The sequence below is a fragment of the Euleptes europaea genome, chromosome 2 (genome assembly GCF_029931775.1).
Source record: "Euleptes europaea isolate rEulEur1 chromosome 2, rEulEur1.hap1, whole genome shotgun sequence".
Classification (NCBI taxonomy): Eukaryota; Metazoa; Chordata; class Lepidosauria; order Squamata; family Sphaerodactylidae; genus Euleptes; species Euleptes europaea.
The window spans coordinates 9,697,595-9,722,674 of NC_079313.1; the positions used below are offsets into that span (position 1 = coordinate 9,697,595).

The 25,080-nt window shown below is 49.1% G+C and overlaps 1 protein-coding gene across 1 annotated transcript; it reads left to right on the plus strand.

Annotated features, from left to right (window-relative positions):
- The first annotated feature begins 3,929 nt into the window (after window positions 1-3,929).
- On the plus strand, window positions 3,930-24,760 carry TM6SF2 (transmembrane 6 superfamily member 2). Its single transcript, XM_056867744.1, has 10 exons — window positions 3,930-4,021; window positions 14,139-14,233; window positions 15,012-15,109; window positions 16,095-16,198; window positions 17,505-17,587; window positions 20,042-20,166; window positions 20,816-20,917; window positions 21,139-21,231; window positions 21,701-21,820; window positions 24,560-24,760. Exons 1-10 carry the CDS (start codon window positions 3,930-3,932, stop codon window positions 24,758-24,760), a joined length of 1,113 nt encoding a protein of 370 aa, XP_056723722.1.
- Window positions 24,761-25,080: the final 320 nt, after the last annotated feature.

Consider the following 25,080-nt stretch of genomic DNA (forward strand, 5'->3'; position numbering starts at 1 on the left):
CAGAGGATAAGACTCGCAATAACAGGTTTAAATTGTAGGCGGAAAAGTACTGGCTGGACTTTAGGAAAAACTTTTTTACAGTAAGAGTTGTTTGAGAGTGGAATCGGCTACCTAGGGAGGTGGTGAGCTCCCCCTCACTGGCAGTCTTTAAGCAGAGGCTGGACAAGCACTTGTCAGGGATGCTCTAGGCAGATCCTGCATTGAGCAGGGGGTTGGACTAGATGGCCTGTAGGGCCCCTTCCTACTCTATGAGTCTATGATCTCCCTAATTATTATTTTGCTTATTCTTTTTTACAGCCCCCATTCCACGAGGCCGTTATACATGCAGGCTGCTCTGGCTACAGCCCCCCCCCCCAGTGTGCATAATTGGTGGGCCTTATAGGTCTGTACCACGAGCTCCTTTTCCCCACTAACAAATTCCACCCACACATTTTGAGAAGAGAAGACATTGGAGGTGCCGTGCCCCCTGTCTTGGTGATATCCTGCCCCTAAAAAAAAAAAGGGGGGGGGGAGAAGCTTAACCCTAAAAAACAGAATTAAGTACCCAAAAGGTCAAGAAAGAAACATACACAGATGAAAGTTATACATTTAAAAGTTGAACAATTAAAAGGTTATATCAGTGCACAATATATAAATTTATTACAGGTTAAAATCTAATCACACGTATAACTCATATATGGTCCTGCAAAAGCCTACCAAATAAATATATTCCTATAACACAGTCAGACACAGAATCATACAATCAAACTCAGACCATACGTGTTTTGGCCATACTGCCTTCTTCAGTGGTCTAAACAATCACCACTCCAGACTACAAAATATGCATCAAATAACTAAAAAAATCTTGGTGGCTATATTTGTGTTGTGTTTGCAGGATCACAATTAATATTTAAAACTGCAAAACCTCAGAAGGATGGAAGGCTGAGTCAATCTCGAAACCAGCTACCTGAAACCAACTTCCATTGGGATCGAACTCAGGTCGTGAACAGAGCTTGGACTGCAGTATTGCAGCTTACCACTCTGCGCCATGGGGCTCTTGTAAGGCTTCCTTACAAATGAAAATTACAGCCATAAATAAAACGTCAACATTTCACAGTCACAAAGTAGTCTTAAATTCTGGGGTAGTTCTCCATTATATCCTGTCCCTGCCATCCCCAGGAAGCATTTCTATTGGCTTTTAACTTAATTTTGGCTTCATGGGTACAGCACTGGGGCAGGGAGGAAGGCCAAGAAGTGGTATGTCCTAGACACAAATGGCTTTCTAGGGAGTCTCCTCTCCCCCCCTTCTCCGCTTCCATCCCACAATGAACCATTCGCTTATCTCTGGCCAAAGTTCTTGCCAGCCCAAGCCGGGCGTGTGGACTGTTGCACTCAGGCTCAAAAAGGAGCGGCCAAGTACGAGCATGTGACCACAAACTCAGGTTCTCACAGCCGGCAAACTCTTCCTTCATCTTTCCAACTGACCCACGTGAAATCTGAAATGCCCGGTTCGGGAATTCCGGAGCCCCCTGCAGCCACTGGACGTAAGGAAAGCGTTGGAACTGAATTTCCGTCTGGCTTCGACCCGAAAAGCCAAACGTTCGCTTTCTTTTGCTTCGTAATACTTGCAGAAATTGCACAAACAACACTTAGATTTGCAGAAGAGACGAAAAATGCCCATTTTGTCCAGCTCAAATAGACCCCCTCGCCCACATTGTTTTAGCATGTCCGCAAAACAATATTGCACAAAACATATCACTCCCTGGATAAAGCAGTTAAAGACGCTTTCTTAGAAGCGGGTACTGCGTTATCTGCTGTCAAGTAGATCGGTCAATTGCGTGAGAGATGTGGCAACTTTTCATAGTGTCAAGGAAAAATTAAATTTCATCTCCCCTTTTTAAAGTGTGAAGTGGTTGATGGATAGCCAGTGGCTGTTAAATCTAGGGAAAGGAAAGGAAATTTAGATTTGCAAAGGTCTGAAGAGAGAAAAGCTTAGTGCTGGCTGAGATCCACATTGGCAGGCGCCCTCTTTCCCAACCAGACATCCTCAGAGGAAGGCCTGCAAACAGACGAAAGCCTTCTCTACATTGTCCCAACCAGTCCTCGGTATTCAAAGACAGGCTGCTTTTGAACTAGAAATTCCATTTGGCTGTCACAAGTAGTAGCCCTTGATGGACTTTTTTGGGGTGGAAGTCTAATCCCACATGCCCATCTAAACTGATGGCTGTTTGTGACCATAAATTCCACATATTATGCATTTGAGGAGCCTACAATTTATAAATTGAGTCAAAGGGATTTCATTCACAACTTTGTACTTCAAAGATCTTGAGTTACATTTTTTTAATGTTTATGTGTGGCAGGAAATGAATGGAAACAAACGTTGGCTGCTGAATCCTTGCCAGGAATTGTGGAGAGAATCTTCAGAGAGGGAATTTATCAGAATATATATTTGTTTCACCATTCAATTAACAATGTTTTCACTGATGAATTGCCTGTTTTTTTTCTTCTTGTTTCGCTGCCTCGGGTCTTAATAAATGTACGTAAAAACGCCATTGTACAATAAGTAAAGGGAACGGCAGAACCAGCATCATACAGTTCCCTGCTGCAATTGTTCTAAACTGAGAGCCAACATGGTCTCTAAGTGGTTAAAAGCGGGGGTTTGAAGCGGTGGACTCTGATCTGGAGAACCGGATTTGATTCCTCACTCCTCCACATAAGCGGCTGACTCTAATCTGGTGAACTGGATTTGTTACCCCACTCCTCCACATGAAGCCAGCTGGGTGGCCTTGGGGTAGTCACAGGGGCATTGTGCAGGGGGTTGGCCTAGATGACCCTGGTGGTCCCTTCCCACTATGATCCTATGACAGGGACCTCAGTGGGGTACAATCTCATAGAGTCCACTAGGGTCGCCAGGTTTAGGGGTGGAGCCTGAGGAGGGCGGGGTTTGGGGAGGGGAGGGACTTCAATGCCATAGAGTCCAGTGGCCAAAGCAGCCATTTTCTCCAGGTGAACTGATCTCTGTCGGCTGGAGATGACTTGTAATAGCAGATCTCCAGCTAGTACCTGGAGGTTGGCGACCCTAGAGTCCACCCTCTAAAGCATCCATTTTTCTCCAAGGGAACTGATCTCCATAGTCTGGAGATAAGCTGCAATTCCGAGAGATCCCCAGGTCCCAACTGGAGGCTGGCATCCCTACTTATACATAGGGTTGCCAGGTCCCTCTTCGCCACTGTAGGGAGGTTTTTGGGGCAGAGCCTGAGGAGGGCAGGGTTTGGGGAGGGACTTCAAGGCCATAGAGTCCAATGGCCAAAGCGGCCATTTCCTCCAGGGGAACTGATCTCTGTCGCCCGGAGATCAGTTGTAATAGCAGGAGATCTCCAGCTAGTACCTGGAGGTTGGCAACTCTATCCCACAAGCCTAGGGTTGCCCGCTCCGGGTTGGGAAACACCTGGAGATTTTGGGGGCGGAGCCTGAGGAGGGCGGGGTTTGGGGAGGGACTTCAATGCCATAGAGTCCAATGGCCAAAGGGGCCATTTTTCTCCAGGGGGAACGGATCTCTATCGGCTGGAGATGAATTGTAATAGCGGGAGATCTCCAGCCAGTACCTGGAGGTTCAGCAGTTAGTACCAAGTGCCCCTTTTTTCCAGTACCTGGAGGTTGGCTACCCGAAGCGGAGCTAGAAGTACTGGCGGGGGGGGGGGGGATGTTTTTTGAAGGGTGTCCAAAGTCGCTGGAGGCTGGCCGGGAAGGCACGTCGCCCTTTTAAGGGGTGTGCCACTTTCCTGTTTTTCCCAGGCCGGATTGTGCAAGGGCAGCCCTGCCTCCAGCAGCGACCTTTGCATCGCCAGCTGGCTCTTCCTTCCTTTCTTTCCTTCTTTCTTTCTTTGGCGAGCTTGGAGGGAGCCGAAGGGGCCGGAGGGTTGCCCTGACCTCCCTCCCACCCACCCACCATGCGGCCCCCCTCGGCCTGGCCCGCCGTGGCCCTCTCGCTCTTCGCCCTCCCGATCTCCTACGCGCTGAACAGCCTGGCTGCGCTGGAACAGTAAGTGTCCTGTGAACGCGGGCAGACGCGTGTCTGCTCGGAAGCGCCTCGTTCTTCCCCTTTTCCCTCCGGCCACCCCGTGTGTGTGTGCGTGCGTGTAGAATCACACAGTGGGAAGGGAGCACCAGGGTCATCTAGTCCAACCCCCTGCACAATGCAGGACATTCACAACTACTTCCCCCCACACCCCCAGTGACCCCTATATAGTCACATACACACACACACACACACACACATATATATATATATATACACACACACACATACACACACATATACACATACACACACACACACACACGTATATGTGTATATTCTCTTGGCATGAAACCCCCCCCCCCCAAATAAACGGGTCACCATAAGTCGGCTGCGACTTAACAGCACTTTTCACACATATGTGTATATATATCAATATATATCAAACTTTTCGGGCCACCACCCCCTTGGTTACACAAACTCAACCCCAGCGCCCCCTACCCTATCTAATAACACAGTTGAAGAGGCCCACCTCTAGCACCCCCCTGCTGCCTCTTAGTGCCCCCCTAGGTAATCCCACTGCCCCCCAGGGGTTGGTATTGCCCACTTTGGGAACCACACACACACACACACACATATATATCCCCCCACACATAGACAGACAGACAGACAGACAGACAGACAGACAGATAGATAGATAGATAGATAGATAGATAGATAGATAGATAGATAGAAAATTATGTGTGTGTATATACATACATACACATGCACTGGCTGGGGTGGGGCTGGTAACCCTAGATCAGTTCCCCTGGAGAAAATGGCTGCTTTGGAAGGTGAAAAGGGGCATTATACTTCACCCTCCTCAAGTTTCACCCCCATAAATATCCAGGGATTTCCCAACCCAGAGCTGGCGATTATAGCTGGGCCTGCACTTGGCGAGGGGGCCAACGGCCGATTCCTCACCGGGCGCCCAAGGGGGGGAAAGAAGAGCAGAAGGTCGGACCAGAACCAACGGGTTGAAATTAAATCAAAAGAGTTTCCGCCTAGACATCAGGAAGAACTTTCCGACAGTTAGAGCGATTCCTCGGTGGAACAGGCTTCCCCCGGGAGGTGGTGAGCTCTCCTTCCCTGGAGGTTTTTAAGCAGAGGCTAGATGGCCATCTGTCAGCCATGCTGATTCTATGACCTTAGGCAGATGACGAGAGGGAGGGCATCTTGGGCATCTTCTGGGCATGAAGTAGGAGGTCACTGGGGGGTGGGAGGTAGTGGTGAATTTCCTGCATTGTGCAGGGGGTCGGACTAGATGACCCTGGTGGTCCCTTCCAACTCTATGATTCTATGATTCTAAGATGTTGCCCCGCTTCCACACACACACACACACACAGGCTGCTCCTTGTTTGGACCTGACGAGGAGGCTGGAGGTGTTTCTGGGGCCCCTTTGGACTTTGGCCCAGAGCCCCAGAATCACTAAGGCTGCCCTTGGGTGAGCACCTGTTTTCCGCCCAGAAGATCCCGAGTTCTGTCCTCAGCAGGATCCCATGGTAGTGAGTTACCCAAGTTAATTAGGCACTGTATGAATAACGTTCTTCCATCCGTCCTTAACCTATTGCCTATCAGAGTTTCCTAGGGATGCCAGCAGCCTCCAGGTGGAACCCGGGGATCCCCCAAAATTACATAGAATCATGGAAGAGACCACCAGGGTCATCTATCTGACCCCCTGCACAATGCAGGAAATTCCAAACTACCTCCCTCCCCACACCCCCAGTGACCCCTACTCCATGCCCAGAAGATGGCCATCTAGCCTCTTCTTAAAAACCTCCAGGGAAGGAGAGCTCACCACCTCCCGAGGAAGCCTGTTCCACTGAGGAACCGCTCGAACTGTTAGAAAGTTCTTCCTCATGTCTAGCCGGAAACTCTTTTGATTTAATTTCAGCCCGTTGGTTCTGGTCCGACCTTCTGGGGCAACAGAAAACAACTCAGCTCATCTCCAGACTACAGAGATCAATTCCCCTAGAAAAAATGGATGCTTTGGAGGGTGGACTCTATGGCGTTGTACCCCTCTGAGATTCCCGCCCCAAATCTCCAGGGGTTTCCCAACCTGGATCTGGCAATCCTGCCCCTCCCCATCCCGCACCAGTGGCCAGGGTGGACCTTGCAACCCCAAGGAATCTAGATGGATCCAGGACAACCTCGGGTTCAAACAGCTCCATAGTAACTGTTTGGCTGCCGTGGGAGACAGGATGCTGGAATAGAAGGACCACTGGTCTGATCCAGCAGGGCTCTTCTGATGTTCATAAGAACATAAGAAAGGCCATGCTGGATCAGACCAAGGCCCATCAAGTCCAGCAGTCTGTTCACACAGCGGCCAACCAGGTGCTTCTTGGAAGCCCACAAGCAAGACGACTGCAGCAGCATTATCTTGCCTGCGTTCCACAGCACCTAACAGAATAGGACTGCTCCTCAGATACTGGAGAGGATAGGTATGCATCACGACTAGTATCCATTTTGACTAATAGCCATGAATAGCCCTCTCCTCCACGAACATGTCCACTCCCCTCTTCAAGCCCAAGTTGGCAGCCAATCACCGCATCCTGGGGCAGGGAGTTCCACAATTTAACTGAGCTGTTTGAGGGTCTTGAAAAACTCTCTGGGTCTTGACAAACTTCCCTGGCTGCTTTCTGCAAAGGGCGTAAGAGGCCTGACTAGTTAACAGCTGAAAGCACAATCTTTCCCTTTTCTCGATAGCCCTGTTCACAGTGAACGCATGTACAGCCCACATATACACCTGGTTGTAAGCACAAGCCCTCTGCATGTTCACTTGATAAATTAAACCAAGGGCCAGTTTCTTTTTTAAAATGTGGGGTTTCAGTCACACCTTCGGCCCGCAGCATGTGCGCTGAACGTAACGTGAGAATTGCTTGTCACATGTACAAAGAACAGTCAAGTGTACACTGTGCATGGATTGTTAAGAGGGCCGGATCTGATGAAAAGGCCACTTGGAGGGGCCAGGCCATGCCTCGCCGGGCCAGATGGAGAGTTGTGGGGGCTGCCTTGCCTGGCTTACGGGCCAGATAAGTCTAGTCACAGTTCTCTCTGAACTCTCTCAGCCCCACCTTCCTCTCAAGGTGTCTGTTGTGGGGAGAGGAAGGGAAGGAGATTGTAAGCCGGTTTGAGACTCCTTAAAGGTAGAGAAAATCGGGGTATAAAACCAACTCTTCTTCACTGTAACTTGTGAAATGGGTTTATGTTGCCCCTTTTGGTGTCAGATGAGATTGTATGTTCCTTGGGGCAGGTTTTGTGGAGACCTGGAGCAGCTGAGTGGCTGAACGTCTAAACGGTGAATCACAAAGTCTCCAGTTTGAATCTTGGTTCTGCCCCGAAATGATTAGTTGGCCTTAAGCAAGTCTCCAGCCCACCCCGACTCATCTGCAGTATGGGTATCCTGGTAGCCTCCCTCACAGGGTTGTTGTAAGAATTGCTTCGGGATAAGAAATTCAGTCTTTCATTTGCTGAATCACAACAAGCTCAATGCAGTCCAGCATCCAGTTTCCTGACTAGTGTTGGGGGCCTTGCGTTTTCTTTGCTGCCAGTACCTGCTGTTCAGTGGTAGACTGCCTCTGAAGGGGGAGGTTTCATTTTAGCCTTTGTGACTCGTACCTATGGATTGACCTGTCATGTACATTTGAACATTAAGGCCCTATATAAGTGCTAAGCCTTAATGATATGACGTTATTTTTGTTTGTTGCATTTTATAGCCCCTTGCATATGGGGGGGCACAATAGCAATCAATTATGGTGGCCCTAATCCGCTGCTAGGGGCCCAGACTTTAACCTGCAAGGCCAGGCAGAAGATTCCAAATCAAGAGGGGCTCAGAGCATGCACAGACTGCATGCCTGCTCTTCAGATGCTTAGCTTCCCTTAAAAGGTAGACCTCGCTCATCCAAGCCATGCCTGGCCCTTTATCCTCTTGACAGGAGAATTTGGGGGGGGGGGTTAGAATTATTATCGCTCACAGCCAAAAATGGATTTCCAGATGAAATGCCAATTTATGCAACCTTTGGCTTTTTGCCCACCATTCCTGGCTGCTCAAAGGAGTACTGAGTGAGTTTCAAAATAGATTATACATTATTTTAAGGCCCCCAGTACTTTAGAAGAGCATTTGTGCATATTCTTGCCCTCCCTGGTTCTAAAAAGCAATTTAATAACGCTCCAGGAATCACCCTGTACAGCAAACAAATTTCTTTGGGGGGCAAAATTATTGTGGTGTAAACACAGTAAGCCCTCTGAGCTATACAGCTCTCTTCACCATACCTTACATAGTGTCGTCCGATCTGGGCAGTCGTCTCTGCTGGGCCATGGAAGACAGGATGCAAGAATCTGTTTCCTATCATAATGGGGGTAGTTTTCTGCCGACCCATGGGAGTGCGAGCTTTAGGGTTCACGCAGCACTCTTCATTGAGCACGATGGATAGAGCGGAACGTTTTTGCCAGAGCAAGGCTGGAGTCAAGTGGGAAGGTGTTTCAGACAGAGAGAGTGATTTGCAGTTTGCAGTGGGCAGTATGTTTGACACCCCAGCTCTAGAATATCAGTCATAACAGGAATGTTGAATGAATTAGGTAAAAGCTTAAGGACCTTACAAAATAGCGGTTCTTATTTAATATATGTATATCTTCCTGGCATAGTTTATAGATGTTAAAATGCACCTTAGTGTCGGTGTGTTGAGAAAGCAGCGACCATGGAAGATGGGGGGAGGGGATAGGGTACACCGTTCCAGAACCCATTGAGCTTCTTAAATGCCCCTCGATGTGTTGCTGGCGTTACCCTTCGCTCCGAGTTTGGCCAAATGCTTGCTCGAAGCCAGGGCATGGTTGGCCGCCTTTAAGCTACAAGCTGCGCTTTAGCACTGAGGGGCTCCTAGCTTCTCTGAAGCACGACCCTTTTAAATCCTCATGGGGAAAAATCTTAGATGATAAATTGTCATTGTTGGGCTTCTCGCAGGATATGTTATTAGATCTTGGGGAAACTGAAGCTTTCACCAAAATTAAAAATGCATGAAAGAGCTTGATTATAACAGCACTACTTTTCGTGCTCGCCGCGTTTGTTCATCTCAGTTTTTCGGGATACCACCACGCGGTTTGCCTGCTTATACTTACTATTTGACAACTCCTTGTCCTTCTAGAGCCTTCTGTTTAGCTAGACTGAACGCTAACCCCTCTATGGTTATGCAGGGCAGGGTTTTGAATATACCATACCCAGACAGGACCTGTCCTTGCTCCTCTGGCTCTATTGATTCATTAGCTCATGCCCTCTTGAAATGCCGCTTTTATGAGGAACTCCGATCACATTTATATCTCTCCCCTTTTAACATATAAATCTAATGACTCCGTCTCTGACATAATGCCTTTTTTTACTAAGTGACAGGGATCCCAAGGCTACATTGTCAGTGGCAAGATTTGTTTCTGCCCTTATATCCCTCAAACATTAGATTTACGCTGCTCAAGATCAATGGATCAAGGAGCTTCTAAGGGATAAAGGAAAGGAAAGGAAAGAACCCATTGAGCCAGACAAGCCATGCGACTGATCTCCGTCTGGGGTGGGTCTGGGTGATGTAAAGTGGGGAAGGATGCTTTGTTGCTTTGATGCTCCTCCTTGTGAGGAAGCAGAGCCCGTGTTGGCGGCTGATGGCCTTGTGGCCCTGATAGGCAGTACCCGTGAGGGCAACCTGTTTTCTCTCTCCACGTGGTGGTAGTGGTGGGATTAGGTTTGCCTACCTCTTCTCCCTCCCTTGACTCGCACACCATCTTCCTCTTCCTGCCAGGTGTAGTGGCCAGCGTGGTGTCGTGGTTAAGAGTGGTGGTTTGGAGCAGTGGGCTCTAATCTGGAGAACCGGGGTCGATTCCCCACTCCTCTACATGAAGCCAGCTGGGTGACCTTGGGCTAGTCACATTCTCTCAGCCCCACCTACCTCACAGTGGAGGGGAGAGAAGGTGATTGTAAGCTGGTTTGATTCTTCCTTAAGTGGTAGAGAAAGTTGGCATATAAAAACCAACTCTTCTTCCCCACTCCTCCACATGAGCGGCAGGCTCTAATCTGGTGAACCAGGTTGGTTTCTCCACTCCTACACATGAAGCCAGCTGGGTGACCCTGGGCTAGTCACACTCTCTCCGCCCCACCTACCTCACAGGGCATCTGTTGTGGGGAGGGGAAGGCGATTGTAAGCTGGTTTGATTCTTCCTTAAGTGGTAGCGAAAGTCGGCATATAAAAACACTCTTCATCTTTTTCTTCTTCCTCTTCCTCTCCTTCAGTCCCCCAGGCTGGATGTTTGGTGCTTGCCCATCCTCTCTGTGTCATGGCTGTGTCTGGGAGGGAGGGACCCCACTCCTGGAACTGGCCCTGTGAGGAAGGCGCTCTGTGGCCTTGTTGCCCAGGCTCCAGATTGGGCTCCTTCCTTCTTTCCTTCCTTCCTTCCTTCCTTCCTTCCTTCCTTCCTTCCTTCCTTCCTTCCTTCCTTCCTTCCTTCCTTCCCTCATGTTATTTTATCTTCCTTCCTTCCTTCCTTCCTTCCTTCCTTCCTTCCTTCCTTCCTTCCTTCCTTCCTTGCTCTTGCCTGGATCATGCAATGCCCTCCGGCCGGCAAGTGCCAACGTGCAAGGAAATCGATCTTTGATCCCTTCAGTGTTGAAAGCAACAGATAGCACAAAGCTAGCACAAAACCCTGATTAGAGGAAGGATAGCTCTGCAGGCGGATATTGGTTGGGATAGCTGTGTGAAACCTCCAACATCCAAGGCACTATACCTCAGAGTTCCATATACTAGGGGGCAAACCCAGGGAGTGGCTGTTATGGAGCTAGATGGGCATTGTATTTATTGATTGCCATAATGGTGTGATGTGGGGGTGTGGTTAGAATATCAGTGTAGGATCTAGGAGGCCTGGCTTCTAATCCCCACTTGGCCGCAAAACTTACTCTGTGATCTTGGGTCCACCCACCTCACTTGCCTCCCAAAATAAAATGAAGGGAGGGAGATTCCTGCAAGCCCTTACAATCACAAAATCATAGATTTGGAAGGGACCACCAGGGTCATCTAGTCCAACCCCCTGCACAATGCAGGAAATTCACAACTACCTCCCCCCCACACCCCCAGTGACCCCCTACTTCATGCCCAGAAGATGGCCAAGGTGCCCTCCCTCTCATGATCCACCTAAGGTCATAGAATCAGCATTGCTGACAGATGGCCATCTAGCCTCTGCTTAAAAACCTCCAGGGAAGGAGAGCCCACCACCTCCTGAGGAAGCCTGTTCCACTGAGGAACCGCTCTAACTCTTAGAAAGTTCTTCCTAATGTCTAGATGGAAACTCTTTTGATTTAATTTCAACCCATTGGTTCTGGTCCGACCTTCAGGGGCAAAAGAAAACAACTCGGCACCCTCCTCTCTATATGTCAGCCCTTCAAGTACTTGAAGGTGGTTATCATATCACCTTTGAGTCTTCAGGCTAAACATACCCAACTCCTTCAACCTTTCCTCATAGCCTTCTGAGGCTAAGGTTGCCCAACTCCATGTCTGGAGATCTCCTGGAATTACAACTGAGATCCAGACTACATAAATACTTTCTTTCTTTCTTTCTTTCTTTCTTTCTTTCTTTCTTTCTTTCTTTCTTTCTTTCTTTCTTTCTTTCTTTCTTTCTTTCTTTCTTTCTTTCTTTCTTTCTTTCTTTCTTTCTTTCCCTTCCTTCCTTCCTTCCTTCCTTCCTTTCTGTCTGCCTGCCTGCCTGCCTGCCTGCCTGCCTGCCTGCCTGCCTGCCTGCCTTCCTGCCTTCCTTCCACTGGTTCTTAAGGAATAAGGAAACACAATGAAAGCAGATCGCTGGGGCAATATATCATCATCAATAGGCTTTCCGATGCCCGGCACTGTCTTTTGGTGGTGGGGGAGAACACGTCCCACTGGTACAGAGCATGAATAACTTGCCCAGGTCAGCCCAATTAAATGGCTCCCGATTCTATTAAAAGCAGGTCTGAATCTGTCAGCAGAGATAGGAGGGGAAGTCCCCCTCCCGCTCCAGAGGAAAGGTTTCCTGCGCTGGCTCTCTCCGCCAACCGCGACGGAGCCAGGCAGCCGGTGCGGCTCTGCAGATCCTAGAAGGTCCTTCACTTCCTGAGGAAAGGGTATCGCTCAGGGTTGCTGCAAGCGTCCTTTGCAGCCGGGGTCTGCATTGCAGTCGAACAGCGGCAGGAGCTGGCAGCGGGCAAATCTTGCAGCTGCAGCAACCTTGCCAGCTTCCCCGGCCGAGCGGCATCCCCGTCCAGATGGCGCAAAGCGCAGGCCAGGGCCCTCGGTTGGGCATCGATGCCTTTGCAGGCGTGAACGGTTTCTGCAGGCCTGCTCAGGTCGTTCAGCGTTTTGCGGGGAAGGGAATGCACCAAACTCTTATCTGCGCTTCAAAAGTCTTTTAAAACTTCTGACTCACCTAGTTAGACCTCGCCTAGAGTACTGTGTTTGGTTTTGGGCACCGCAATTTAAGAAGTGCGTAGAAAAGCTGGAACGGGTCCAGAGGTGTGCAACAAAGATGGTGAGGGGTCTGGAGACCAAGTCCTATGAGGAAAGGTTGAAGGAGCTGGGGATGTTGAGCCTGAAGAGGAGAAGACTGAGAGGAGATAGGATAACCATCTTCAAGTACTTGAAGGGCTGTCCTATAGAGGAGGGTGCTGAGTTGTTTTCTGTTGCCCCAGAAGGTCAGACCAGAACCAACGGGTTGAAATTAAATCAAAAGAGTTTCCATCTACATTAGGAAGAAGTTTATAACAGTTAAAGCGGTTCCTCAGTGGAACAGGCTTCCTCAGGAGGTGGTGGGCTCTCCTTCCCTGGAAGTTTTTAAGAAGAGGTTGGATGGCCATCTGTCAGCAATGCTGATTCTATGATCTTAGGCAGATCATGAGAGGGAGGGCATCTTGGCCATCTTCTGGGCATGGAGTAGGGATCACTGTGTGTGTGTGTGGGGGGGAGGTAGTTGTGAATTCCCTGCATCGTGCAGGGGGTCGGACTAGATGACCCTGGTGGTTCCTTCCAACTCTATGATTCTATGACTCGGGAAGCTTCGCCTGCCTGCCTCAATGTCCTACACGTTGCCTGGGGTTGACCGTTCGGGAAACCGAGGGGTCAGATGTCATCACAATTGATGGCCTCTTCTTTGGCCAGGGGGCAATAACCCATCGAGTCAAGGATGCCACTGGAGAGGGGGGACCTTCCCTATAAAGAAGGGGTTTCGGGGTCCCAAATTAAGGACAGGGGTGTGGGCCTCTTCTTGCTCCTCCACCCAGCAGCTGCCATGGGGAGACTGAGGGTCAGAGCAGATCCCTCCACCTGGTCCTCCATCACCACTGGCCCCTTGGCCCCGAAGCATTGCTCTTCCTGCTGGAAGGCCGCAGATAGAGGTTTGGGCCTAGCTTGACAGCCAGCATGGCGTATAGGGTTGCCAGGTCCCTCTTCGCCACCGGCAGGAGGTTTTGGGGGCATAGCCTGAGGAGGGCGGGGTTTGGGATGGAAAAGGGACTTCAATGCCATAGAGTCCAATTGCCAAAGTGAACATTTTTCTCCAAGGGAACCGATCTCCGTCGCCTGGAGATCAGTTGTAATAGCAGGAGGTCTCCAGCTAGTACCTGGAGGTTGGCAGCCCTATCCCACAAGCCTCCTCCCCCTCCGAGACAGAGCCCCTCTTCAGTGGGGTGTAAGGAGGGTTGCCAGCTCTGGGTTGGGAAATAGCGGGAGATCTCCAGCTAGTACCTTGAGGTTGGCAACCCTATGCAAGAGGGCTGTCCCAAGATGGCGGAGCCAGCCACAAAATTATTGCCGCAGCTTAACTTCAGGGGCGCAGGGCAGATCCTTGTGCTGCGGCGGCAGCTGCTGCCCAAGCAACGCTGTTAAACATCTGCGCCGCCAATCAAATTTCTAACCGTCAATCAGATTCCTTGCTGGGTAAAAGCCCCTGCCTGGCCCTGCCCACTCCCTAAAAACACTTGGTGGGTGCCAAAAAGAGGTGCCAGCGGGCCCCGTATTAAGGACCCCTGCCTTGGGGCTATAATTGTTTGATCTCAATATTGGAAGGCCTCAATCTGGTGCCTCTTCCTCTTCCTCCTCCTCTCCAGCTCCTGGGCCGTCGCGTTGGTGGGTGCCTTGGTCCTTCTAGGCTTGTTTGCTGTGGTCTACCTCCCCAGTCAGTCCGAGGATCCTCTCTTCTACGGTACGTTGGCTCCCCTCTTCCTTCTGCTGGATCAGGCCAAACGTCCATCTAGCACCCCATCCAGTTTCCCGCCCTGGCCACCCAAATCCCCTCCGGAATGTATACCAACAAGGTAGAGAAGTCCTTATGTGGGGGATCCGGTGCAAACTTCTGTGATTCATGTGCTCTAATATACATCCGGCCCCCAGCGTGGTGTAGTGGTTAAGAGCGGTGGTTTGGAGCAGTGGACTCTAATCTGGAGAACCGGGTTCGATTCCCCTTTCCTCTACATGAGTGGCAGACTGATCTGAAGAACCGGGTTGGTTTCCCCACTCCTCCACATGAGCGCCGGACTCTGATCTGGAGAACCAGGTTTAATTCCCCACTCCTCCACATGAGTGGCAGGCTCTAATCTGGGGAACTGGGTTTGATTCCCCTCTCCTCTACATGAGCGGCAGACTTTGATCTGGAGAACCGGGTTGGTTTCCCCACTCCTCCACATGAGTGGCGGACTCTAGTCTGGAGAACCGAGTTTGATTCCCCACTCCTCCACATGAGCGGGGGACTCTAATCTGGTGAACCCGGTTGGTTTCCCCACTCCTCCACATGAAGCCAGCTAGGTGACCTTGGGCTAGTCACAGTTCTCTCCGAACGCTCTCAGCCCCACCTACTTCACAGGGTGCCTGTGGCGGAGATAGGAATGGAAGGAGATTATAAACCGGTTTGATTCTTCATTAAGTGATAGAGAGAGTCGGCATATAAAAACCAATTCTTCTTCTTCTTAATCTCTCTCTTCCAGTGTTCATGGTCTTTTCCTTCACGTCTGTGATCGACACCATAATCGCTTTGGAAGAAGAGGGTTATATTGGCGGATTCATGGAGTTCTACATGAACGAGGTACCAGGCCGGTCTGGGGTATGGCCCCCGATTCGCCTACCCTGGCTTGGCTGTACAGTTCAGCTCCCGATCCTTGGGCTCTGAGGTTCAGAACAAACAGCAATAGAGGTCGGCACAGTTGGGCAGCTGTCCAGGGCCACCGTCTGGGAAAAGGCCCCCTGTGGACTGGAGACATGGGCTGTTTCCCAGAGGGAGGTGTGCTTGGGGGGCAGTGGAAGAAGCAGAGCGCATGTCCCTTGGCTGCTGCCCCTTACCCCCCTTTGGACCAAAAGACTCTCTTGTGATAGGGTCGTTTATGCATGGGTACTTTCACTCATGTTCTCCCCCGGTCTGAGTTGGTTGTTCCTTGGAGTCATGCCTGAGTTTTCCATCCATTAGAGATGACCTCGCGCCCAGTCCTCACAATGTCCGAGTCTTCCCATTCCTCTGTTAACCCGACTTTTCCCTCTCCCGTGAGCAAAGCTCGGGTGAAATCCCCATGCGGAAGGCAAAGTGCGGGACACGCAAGCTTGCTTTCTCTCGCAGCCAAGTACAAAGCAGCATGTCCAGAGGCAGGGTGTCAGATACGTCCTGCTTCCTCGGAGCATTTTCTGAGCACAAGAAAGGCTTTTTAAAACCGAGGCTTGGATTTCCCCCCCCCCTTTCAGATTGCTCCGTTTTTGTTTTTGTTTTGTTCTTAAAATGCTTTTTTAATGTGGCAACTGGGTTTTTTTGGGGGGGATTTTCTCTTGTTGTAAGCACTCCAAGTAATCCAATTACAAAGCAGCATTTCAAGGGGCGGGGTCTTGATTTGGAGACTGCTGGTGCATAGATTCCTAACCAGAAAGCGTGGGTCCAGCCGGCAACGAACCTCAGATGAAACTCCCATGCACAAATGACCTTGTGAGAGGATGCGGCCTAACCACACGATCTCAGTTCTGTTTTGTTTCTTGGGCAGCGGGGACAGAGCTGGGCCCTCACATCTCTCTGACACTTCTTTTGCCAGGGTGAGCCGTACCTCCGCACAGCCTATGGGATTATGATCTGTTACTGGGACGGAGTGGTTCATTATGGTCTCTACCTCATGATGATTACAGCCATTTCTCAAAGGTAAAGGGGGGAGATGTAAAGGGCTGGGGATCTGTCATGGTGAGCAGTTCAGTTATGGTGTGGGACAGGCAGAAGTTCAAGGGGTGCAGTTGGAACAGCTACAGTGCTGGGGCGTTGCACCAGCTGGATTACTGCTATAGCAAATCAGGGAGAGTTTGGAGTTGTGTGACCATGGGAGAAGATCTTGGCAGTCAGTTCAGGAAGTGGAGCTTGACAGAAAAGATATAGTTAGCTTGTGGAACTTCCTGCCACAAGAGATGGCCAGGACTGCTAGGTTTAAAAAACGGATTGGTCAAACTCCAGAAGGATACATTTCTTCAGGTGTTAGCCACGCTAGCTAAGTAAAACCTCCATGTGCAGTGCAGTTTAAAAAACCTTCACATACTAAATGTGCAAAGCAGCTCCAAAGTTAAGTTAGTAGAGAAAGTAGTGGCCGAATAACACAAAGGAACTGTTTCTTCTGTTTCTGTTAATTTGATAAAAAATTGGCATCCTGTAAAACTGGTGGTGGGGAAAAACGCCATCAAGTCACCGCCGACATAGGGTTTCAAGGCAAAGGCCAAACAGAGGTGGTTCGCCATTGCCTGCCTCTGCGTCACAACCCTGGTATTCCTTGGTGGTCTCTCATCCAGGTATTAATCAGGGCTGAGCTGCATAGCTTCTGAGATCTGGTGAGATCAGGCTAGCTTGGCCCCCCCTGTTAAACTAGATTACAATAATTCTTACCGGAGTACGGTAATATGGATTGCAAATGTTTTTGCTGACGGTGAACAGTTCTATGTAACGGGGCCAGATCACATCAGGGAAAAGTTCCTGAAGCTGGTGGAAAGCGCTCCTTCGAGCAGAGCGAATCCAACCCGATATATACACGACAAAAAGAAATCCCAGCATCCCAGGGTGGGCGATGTCCTTGAGAAAGATTCTTTTTTAAAAAAATATAATTTTTATTGAAATTTCAGAAAAAACAAAAACACACATAACAAACTCAGTCATTCCCATATATACAGTATAGTCCAGCTTCCAGGGGGTTCATTTTAAATTTATCAGTTCAAACTTACAAGAAAGAAAAAAAGAGAAAAGCAAAGGCCTATTCAGCTGTCTTTCAATATACTGCTTAATCTTAAACTATACCAGTAATATTAATCATTTCTACCTATTCACTTAATCTTCACTTGGCTAATAATCTGTATTTACCATTCCATATAAACTATATCATATGTCCATTGAATTTATAATCTAATATTGCTGTTCCAATTTTCTCTCTCTCTTTTTTATCCTTGACGAAGATTCTGTGATTCTTTTTCAGAAAGAGTTACCGGAATTTCGGCCTCTATTGGATCGGGTCCCTCACAATGAGTCTTGTGGTTTTCCTGCTGGGTAACATTGTCGGTGAGGAACTTTGCAACCATTCTGTGTCGAGCACTGCGGCAGAAAGACACCGGGAGGAATGTGCCGAAGAAATAAATGCGTGGCTCTTTCTTTCCGTTTCAAGTTTGAAAGAAAGCCTCGGTCTCTCACCTTCCCGTTGGTGCACAACACACACAGGGTAGCTCACGACAAGATGAAAAAAGCAGATTTGAAAAACTGAACTCTGAAATGTTAACGACAGATAGAACGTTTGAGAAGGGAACAATGACGGTTGAAAGTCAGCGGTGACTGAATTTTGCGGCCCAGTTTCGTTTGGCATGCTAATCTGGCCCAGAGTATCAAGGATTGTCACAGGGAAGCTATGCAATGGGCTGCTCCCCTGCGAGTTCCACCAGGACAAATAATTATCTCCTGGAGCGATTTGGGGTCATGAAAACAGTGGGGGGGTAGGGACCAGTGAAGGCCCTTCTCACACCATGTCATGGTTAGGGTTGCCAACCTCCAGAGGAAGGCAACAAAAATGGTGAGGGGTCTGGAGACCAAGTCCTTTGAGGAAAGGTTGAAGGAGCTGGGGATGTTGAGCCTGAAGAGGAGAAGACCGAGAGGGGATATGATAACCATGTTCAAGTACTTGAAGGGCTGTCAAATAGAGGAGGGGGTGCCGAGTTGTTTTCTGTTGCCCCAGAAGGTCGGACCAGAACCAACGGGTTGAAATTAAATCAAAAGAGTTTCCGTCCAGACATTAGGAAGAATTTTCTAACAGAGCAGTTCCTCAGTGGAACAGGCTTCCTCGAGAGGTGGTGAGCTCTCCTTCCCTGGAGGTTTTTAAGAAGAGGTTAGATGGCCATCTGTCAGCAATACTGATTCTATGACTTTGGGCAGAGGATGAGAGGGAGGGCGTCTTGGCCATCTTCTGGGCATGGAGTAGGGGTCACTGGGGGTGTGGGGGAGAGGTAGTTGTGGATTTTCTGCATTGTGCAGGGAGTTGGACTAGATGACCCTGGTGGTCAACTCTATGATTCTTTGATTCTAAGTGGTAGCTGGAGATCTCCCGCTATTACAAATGATTTCCAGACGACAGAGATCCGTTCACCTGGAGAAAAGGGCCACTTTGTAAGGTGGACTCTATGGCATTATACCCTATTGAAGTTCCTGCTCTCCCCAAACTCCGCCATTCTCTGGCTTCACCCCAAAAAAATCCAGGTATTTCCCATCCTGGAGCTGTTAACCCTAGTCATGTTCCTGCCTAGAACTGGGCCCCCGCGACATGTCTACATTGAGTTGCCACAAGAAGCTTGCACCTGCTGTATGGCTGAGAAGGTCCCATGGCTATCATGGGTGAAATGTAATTTGTAGATTGGCCCTGTGTTTCCCGTATGCGAATTCACACCTAGTTGAAAATTGTGCACATTTAACAAGGATAGTTCACTGTGAACTATCCTTGTTAAACGTGCATAATTTTCAACCAGGTGTTTCTTTTTTTAAAACACAATTTTATTTTAACAAACACAAACAATCGCAAACACATAAACTCAATATAATAATATGTGTGAAGCATGCCATTCAAAACTGCAATTCTACTGTCAACCTCATTAAATTACATCGCTCTTTGTTTATAACCTGCTGTTTCATATCGGTTAGCACACTTATTACTTACTTACTACCTGTGTGTGTAAAGTGCCTTCAAGTCGCAGCCGACTTATGGCGACCCCTTTTGGGGTTTTCATGGCAAGAGACTAACAGAGGTGGTTTGCCAGTGCCTTCCTCTGCACAGCAACCCTGGTATTCTTTGGTGGTCTCCCATCCAAATACTAACCAGGGCTGACCCTGCTTAGCTTCTGAGATCTGACGAGATCAGGCTCGCCTGGGCCACCCAGGTACCTAAAGCTGTTTTATTTTATCTAAATTTGATTCCGTTGTGTTCCAGATTTCTAGCTGTACAATAAATAAGAAAAACCACATTCCATTTTCTCCAAAATTCTGCGATTTATGTATAAAAGATATCTTTTATGTATAAAAGATATCAGCTTGGCCATAGTTGCGTATTCTGTTAATTTGTTAATCCATTCATCTAAATCTGGGTATTTCTCTGCTTTCCATTTTGCTGCATATACCACTCCTGCAGCCATTATCATATACTTAGTTCACTATGTGTTTTTGAAACGTTGCTTGGTAAAATATTTAATAACATACTTTTCGAGTCCAGGTGTTTCTGAGGTGGTTGTGGAGTTTTTTTTCTTTTTCTTTTTCTTTTACAGCATAAACCAAACTGGGATCCTCCATTGCTGAAAAGGGCCTGATTCTGACGAGTAACTAGCTCTGATTAGTAATAAGCAACTCAGGGAAAAGACAGTGTTACAGACTGCAGAAGAAAGCAAACAGAATGAAAAATAGACAGTCGCCCTTCTCTCTTGGACCTGCACGTTGTGGAGGGGGAGAGAGAAAGAGATGTGTGTTTGTGTGTTCTCTCCATAGGGAAATATGGGTCTGAGATCCGGCCAGCCTTCCTCCTCAACTTCCCTTATCTTCTCATCCCCATCTGGGCCGCGAGGAGAATCTTCAGCCAGCCCAAGACATGGCCTCTTCTCATGGAGGATAAGGTACTTAAGAAGAGCAGTGCTGAATCAGGACAGGAGGTTTCGGCATGAAAGCAACTGCCCTTCGCCTGTTGGTGATTCTCAGGATTCTGGAGATCGACTGCCCCTTCACATGGAGGTTCTGTTTAGCTTCCCTGGGAACATCCTCCAATTGGGATCACGTTGTACTTAACATTGCCTCCTGGATACCAAACAGGAGGATGTATGTCAAACCGAGTCAGACCTGATACAGCCTGGTATCAATCTATTCTCACTGTCAGCAGGGCTCCAAGTTTCAGGCAGAGAAGAGCCTTTCCCAGCCAGGGATGGTTTTCTCTGGAGATGGTGTCTTTCAATGTGCAAAGCATGTGTCCTGCCCCTGAGCTAGGGTCCTTCCACTGACACACTGATCTTATGGCTGCCGTGTAAATATCTGCAATACCATCTCTGGCCATTGACTGGGGTGGTGCTAGAGAGCAACAGAAAACCCCTTCCCCTTCCACCTAATGGTGATGCAGAGAGAACGGAGCATCTGTCTTCCTCTCCTGAAGACCTCCATTCAAGACCCCGACACTTCTCATGCCCTGCTTTCCAAACCTGCTGCCCCACCCCAAGCCTTCTGCTCTAAAATTCAGCACCTTCCTTTTTTGCTTTTCTTTTTGTTTGGGGGCAGGTTTTTGAAGAGCAGAACAAAAGTCTGCTCCGGCGCCCGCTGGACTTGGGACTGGTGGGATTCCTTCTCCTTGCCGCAGCATTCACGCTTTTCCGAGGACTGGTAAGCAACAGCTTGGCCTTCCGTTTGGGCTTTAGAAGATTGGGATGTGGGGGAGGGACAAATTCAAACCCTTCCGGCCCTCTTGGCTCTCTTTGACTTCCTTCCTCTGGAAGAGTTGGGCCTTAACTGATGGGCAGGGCTGCTGGTTGTTCAGGGAAGCAAAACAACAATAACTTCACATTGCTTTCTGTGTTTGTGCCTGTGCATTTCTGGCTATTTAGGTGGTTTTGGATTGCTCTGCTGACACTTGCTTCAATTACGTGTACCAGCAAGAGCCATACCTGCGGGACCCCGTGGCGTACCCCAAGGTCCAGGTGAGCAGAGAGCATCCTACCTGGCCTGGCGTAGGTGTCCGCTGGGGGCCCTTTCACAATACCATTAGCTTGATGCTTTAGGTCTGGAAGAGAAAAAAAACCCTGACCCGTCTTTTGTGATGAACAGGACAGGCCTGCCTGTGCCCCCGGAAAAACTGGGGACCCCCAAACACCCCCTCTCCCCACTTCCCTGCTGCATTGATGTCATAGTCCCGCTGTACACTGCATTGGTATCGACAGTGGAATCGGCTACCTGGGGAGGTGGTGAGCTCCCCCTCACTGGCGGTCTTTAAGCAGAGGCTGGACAAACACTTGTCAGGGATGCTCTAGGCTGATCCTGCATTGAGCAGGGGGTTAAACCAGATGGCCTGTATGGCCCCTTCCAACTCTATGACATGATATGATTGCTTGCCAGGTCACTTTCTCAGGCAGCCCTTCTCCCCACGAATCCCTCCCTCTCGTTCTCTAGATGCTGGTCTTCCTCTTTTACCTCCTCCCGTATTTCTGCCTCTGCTTCTACGGTCTCTTCCGTCCTGGGTGCACCTGGATGCCGGACTGGGCCTTGGTTTTCGCCGGTGCCGTGGCGCAGGTAATTGGAGAATCTCTCTTCCCTCCAACGCACATGGTCATGATTGTCGAGGTCCTGTCCAGCCCCGTCGGCCCTGCTCTTTCCCTCGTGTGAATGTGGGGGCGGGGGAGCTTGTTTCCCAGCAGCATCTCCACTGCCAGTTTTCTGCCCGCCACGCTAAGGACACCATTTGGGTGAAAAACTGTGAGGTGCCCATGGGGAGTGGCCAGAAATCCCTCTCTGCTGCCGCGTCCAGGGGGCATCTGTGGAGAAAGGAAGAGCATGCCCCGGTGTAAATTTTCCCCTTAGGGAGTTTTAGTGAAGGGGAGAAGCCCCCCGTGGTGATGACTGCTTGGGCCCTGGGTCGGCAGTTTCAGCCATGGAAAGTGTGTGGCTGGAATTCAGGTAGCAGAGTGTGCCTCTGGGCATGTGCAGAATGCATTCACCATTTTGTGAGCAAAGGTGCTTTCTGGAAGGATTTTCAGAGAGCAGAGGGTGTGGGTTCCAGGTCTCTTTGGCCTCCCAAATGCCTCTCTATTTCCAAATTTTGCACCGTCTCAGAGTTTAGGTGGGTGGTATTCCATGCGGCGTTACTATAAATCAACGTATTATAATTTAATCATAACCTAACTGCGGCTGTTGCGTGTATTCAAGCAGTTTTGGTCTGTTAAAAAGGTAAAGGTCCCCTGTGCAAGCACATGGTCATTCCTGATCCATGGGGTAACGTCACATCCCGACGTTTCCAAGGCAGACTTTGTTTGCGGGGTGGTTTGCAAGTGCCTTCCCCAGTCATCTTCCCTTTACCCCCAGCAAGCTGGGTCCTCATTTTACCGACCTCGGAAGGATGGAAGGCTGAGTCAACCTTGAGCCAGCTACCTGAAACCAACTTCCGCTGGGATCGAACTCAGGTCGTGAGCAGAGCTTTTGACTGCAGTTACTTTTAAAAAAAATTTATTAAGAGAAAATGAGAATATAACAATAAAAGAAAATGAAAATATAACAATAACAGAAAATGGAAATAGAACATTACTAAAATACTCATAATACAAAATTCTTGAAAAGAAACTAAAACCGTGCTGCTAATACAACGAAAATATCCGTAACATTGAACCAAGCAATAGTCTATCTATTTATCTAAAATCAGTATGATTATTACATCACTACCTCTCTGCGATTTACACATTGGGGTGTTTTTTCCATCTTTGAAATTGCTAAATTCTAGCGAGCGTCCATTTCTTCCGTATTTTTGTCATTATTATAATACGTCAACTTAATTAAAGCATAGGTTTCTTTAACCTTATCAAGCCAATTATTTAAATCAGGGAATCGATTGCTTTCCCAGTATCTCCCAAGATTTGTTCTAGCAACCGTTAGTATATGGAAAAACATAACTCGAATATCCTTTGGTTCATCTGGAAAATAATTTGCAGTTTGGGTCAGTTAATTTTATGAGTTTGGTTATTTATCCAGTAAATCTGCATAATTTAAATCTGCATCAGTTTGCATGTGAGGAAAAACCTGAATCGTTCTAAAAGGGGGGGGGGAACGATATTTTCTTTTTGTTGACATCCTCTTAGAAGACGTCTACCAAGCTTGCCTCATTGGAACTCAGCCATTTTTTATAAGTGTTTGCGTTTTAATGTCTTTTAAAAAAAAAAATCAGCTGCAAGTATGAATCGAGGATGGGGAATTATTTTTTAGGTTTTCCAAAATGTTTAAAACCAAAAGCCAGTCTGGTGTTCTTGTTAGGGATTGGCATTGAAACTAGGGTTGCCAATTGCCCGGTGGTGGCGGGTAAACTACCACCCATCTACCGGGCTGCCTGCCGGCCAGCTGAGGACCAGCGGGCACTGTGGGCTCGCACTCACAGACGCGGCGCACACGTCACTTTTGGGTAAACTCAAAAGTGATGCGGACGCTCTAGCACCCTCAGCTAAAACTCTATGGAAACCATAGAGTTTTGGCTGGGATCGCTAGAGTATCCCCATCACTTCCGGGTTAAACCGGAAGTGCCATAGGCGCATCGCGCGCGGGTGTGCCAATCCAGGCACATGCGCACATCGCACGCTAACGCCACGGCCCCGCGAAGCTCCCACCGGTGGAGCTGCGGGGCCTGGCAAGCCTAATTGAAACCCATTCTCTAGTTGACACTTGCCAGCTGGCCTGGGACCTCTCATTCACTTTCAGCCTAGCCTACCTCACAGGGTTGTTGTGCAGATAACCTAGGGAAGGCAAACTTGTGGGAGAAGGGGTAACCTAGGGAAGGAGGAAGCAAGTATGCTGCTTGGACTTCCTCGGAGGAAGGGCGGGATACAAATGTATGGAAGAGATGAGTCTCCCTTTAATTCTTGAAATAATGATTGCTGGTAGCTGGAGCAGAGGATATGAGGAAGGCAGCTGTTGCTGCTTGAAGCTTACTATTTGGACAGCGTGGTAGAGAGGGAGAGAGGCAAGGCTAACCTTGGGTTGCCAACCTCCAGGTGGTGGTTGGAGATCTCCCACTATGACAACTGATCTCCAGCCTATAGAGATCAGTTCCCCTGGAGAAAATGGCCACATTGGACATTGGACTCTACGGCATTGAAGTCCCTCCCCTCCCCAAACCCTGCATTCCTCTGGCTCCGCCCCCAAAACCTCCAGGTATTTCCTAACCCGAAGCGGGCAACCCTAGGCTAACCGGAGGCGCCCCTCCCAATAAGGGGGGGTGGGCGGCTGGGGGCCATAGCTGCCTTGTCTTTACCTGTCAATTCAATTTCACAGGCACAGTTCTCGCACGTTGGGTCTTCCCTCCACCACCACACCCCCTACCCCTACCGCACCCCCGAAGATGCTTGGTGGCCTGTGATGATCTCCAACGTGGCCTATGCTATGGGGCCCCACCTCCTCGCCTACCGCTGCCTCCGCAGTCCTGCCTTCTTCTGTCCGGCAGCCTCCCGAGACGAAGACAAGAAGAAGCAGTGAGATGGTGGGCGGCCTCCCCTTGAGAAGCGAAGTGTGTCGTATGCCTAGGGTTGCCAACCTCCAGATGGTGGCTGGAGATCTCCCGCTATTACAACTGATCTCCAGGTGATAGAAATCAGTTCCCCTGGAGAAAATGAGTGCTTTGGCATTCGGACTCTATGGCTTTAAAGCCCCTCCCCTCTCCAAACCCTGCCCTCCTTAGGCTCCACCCCCAAAATCTCCAGGTATTTTCCAACCCGGAGCTGGCAACCCTACGTACACCCCACTGAAGAGGGGCTCTGTCTCGGAACGGAAGGAGGTTTGTGGGATAGGGTTGCCAA

What these genes read in the sequence shown, in the direction of transcription:
- TM6SF2 (XM_056867744.1), top strand. Translation starts at nt 3,930, where the DNA reads ATGCGGCCCCCCTCGGCCTGGCCCGCCGTGGCCCTCTCGCTCTTCGCC. An exon ending in TGGAGTTCTACATGAACGAG is followed by an intron (nt 15,110 to 16,094) that starts GTACCAGGCCGG and finishes TTCTTTTGCCAG; the next exon opens with GGTGAGCCGTACCTCCGCAC. An exon ending in TGGCGTACCCCAAGGTCCAG is followed by an intron (nt 21,232 to 21,700) that starts GTGAGCAGAGAG and finishes CTCGTTCTCTAG; the next exon opens with ATGCTGGTCTTCCTCTTTTA.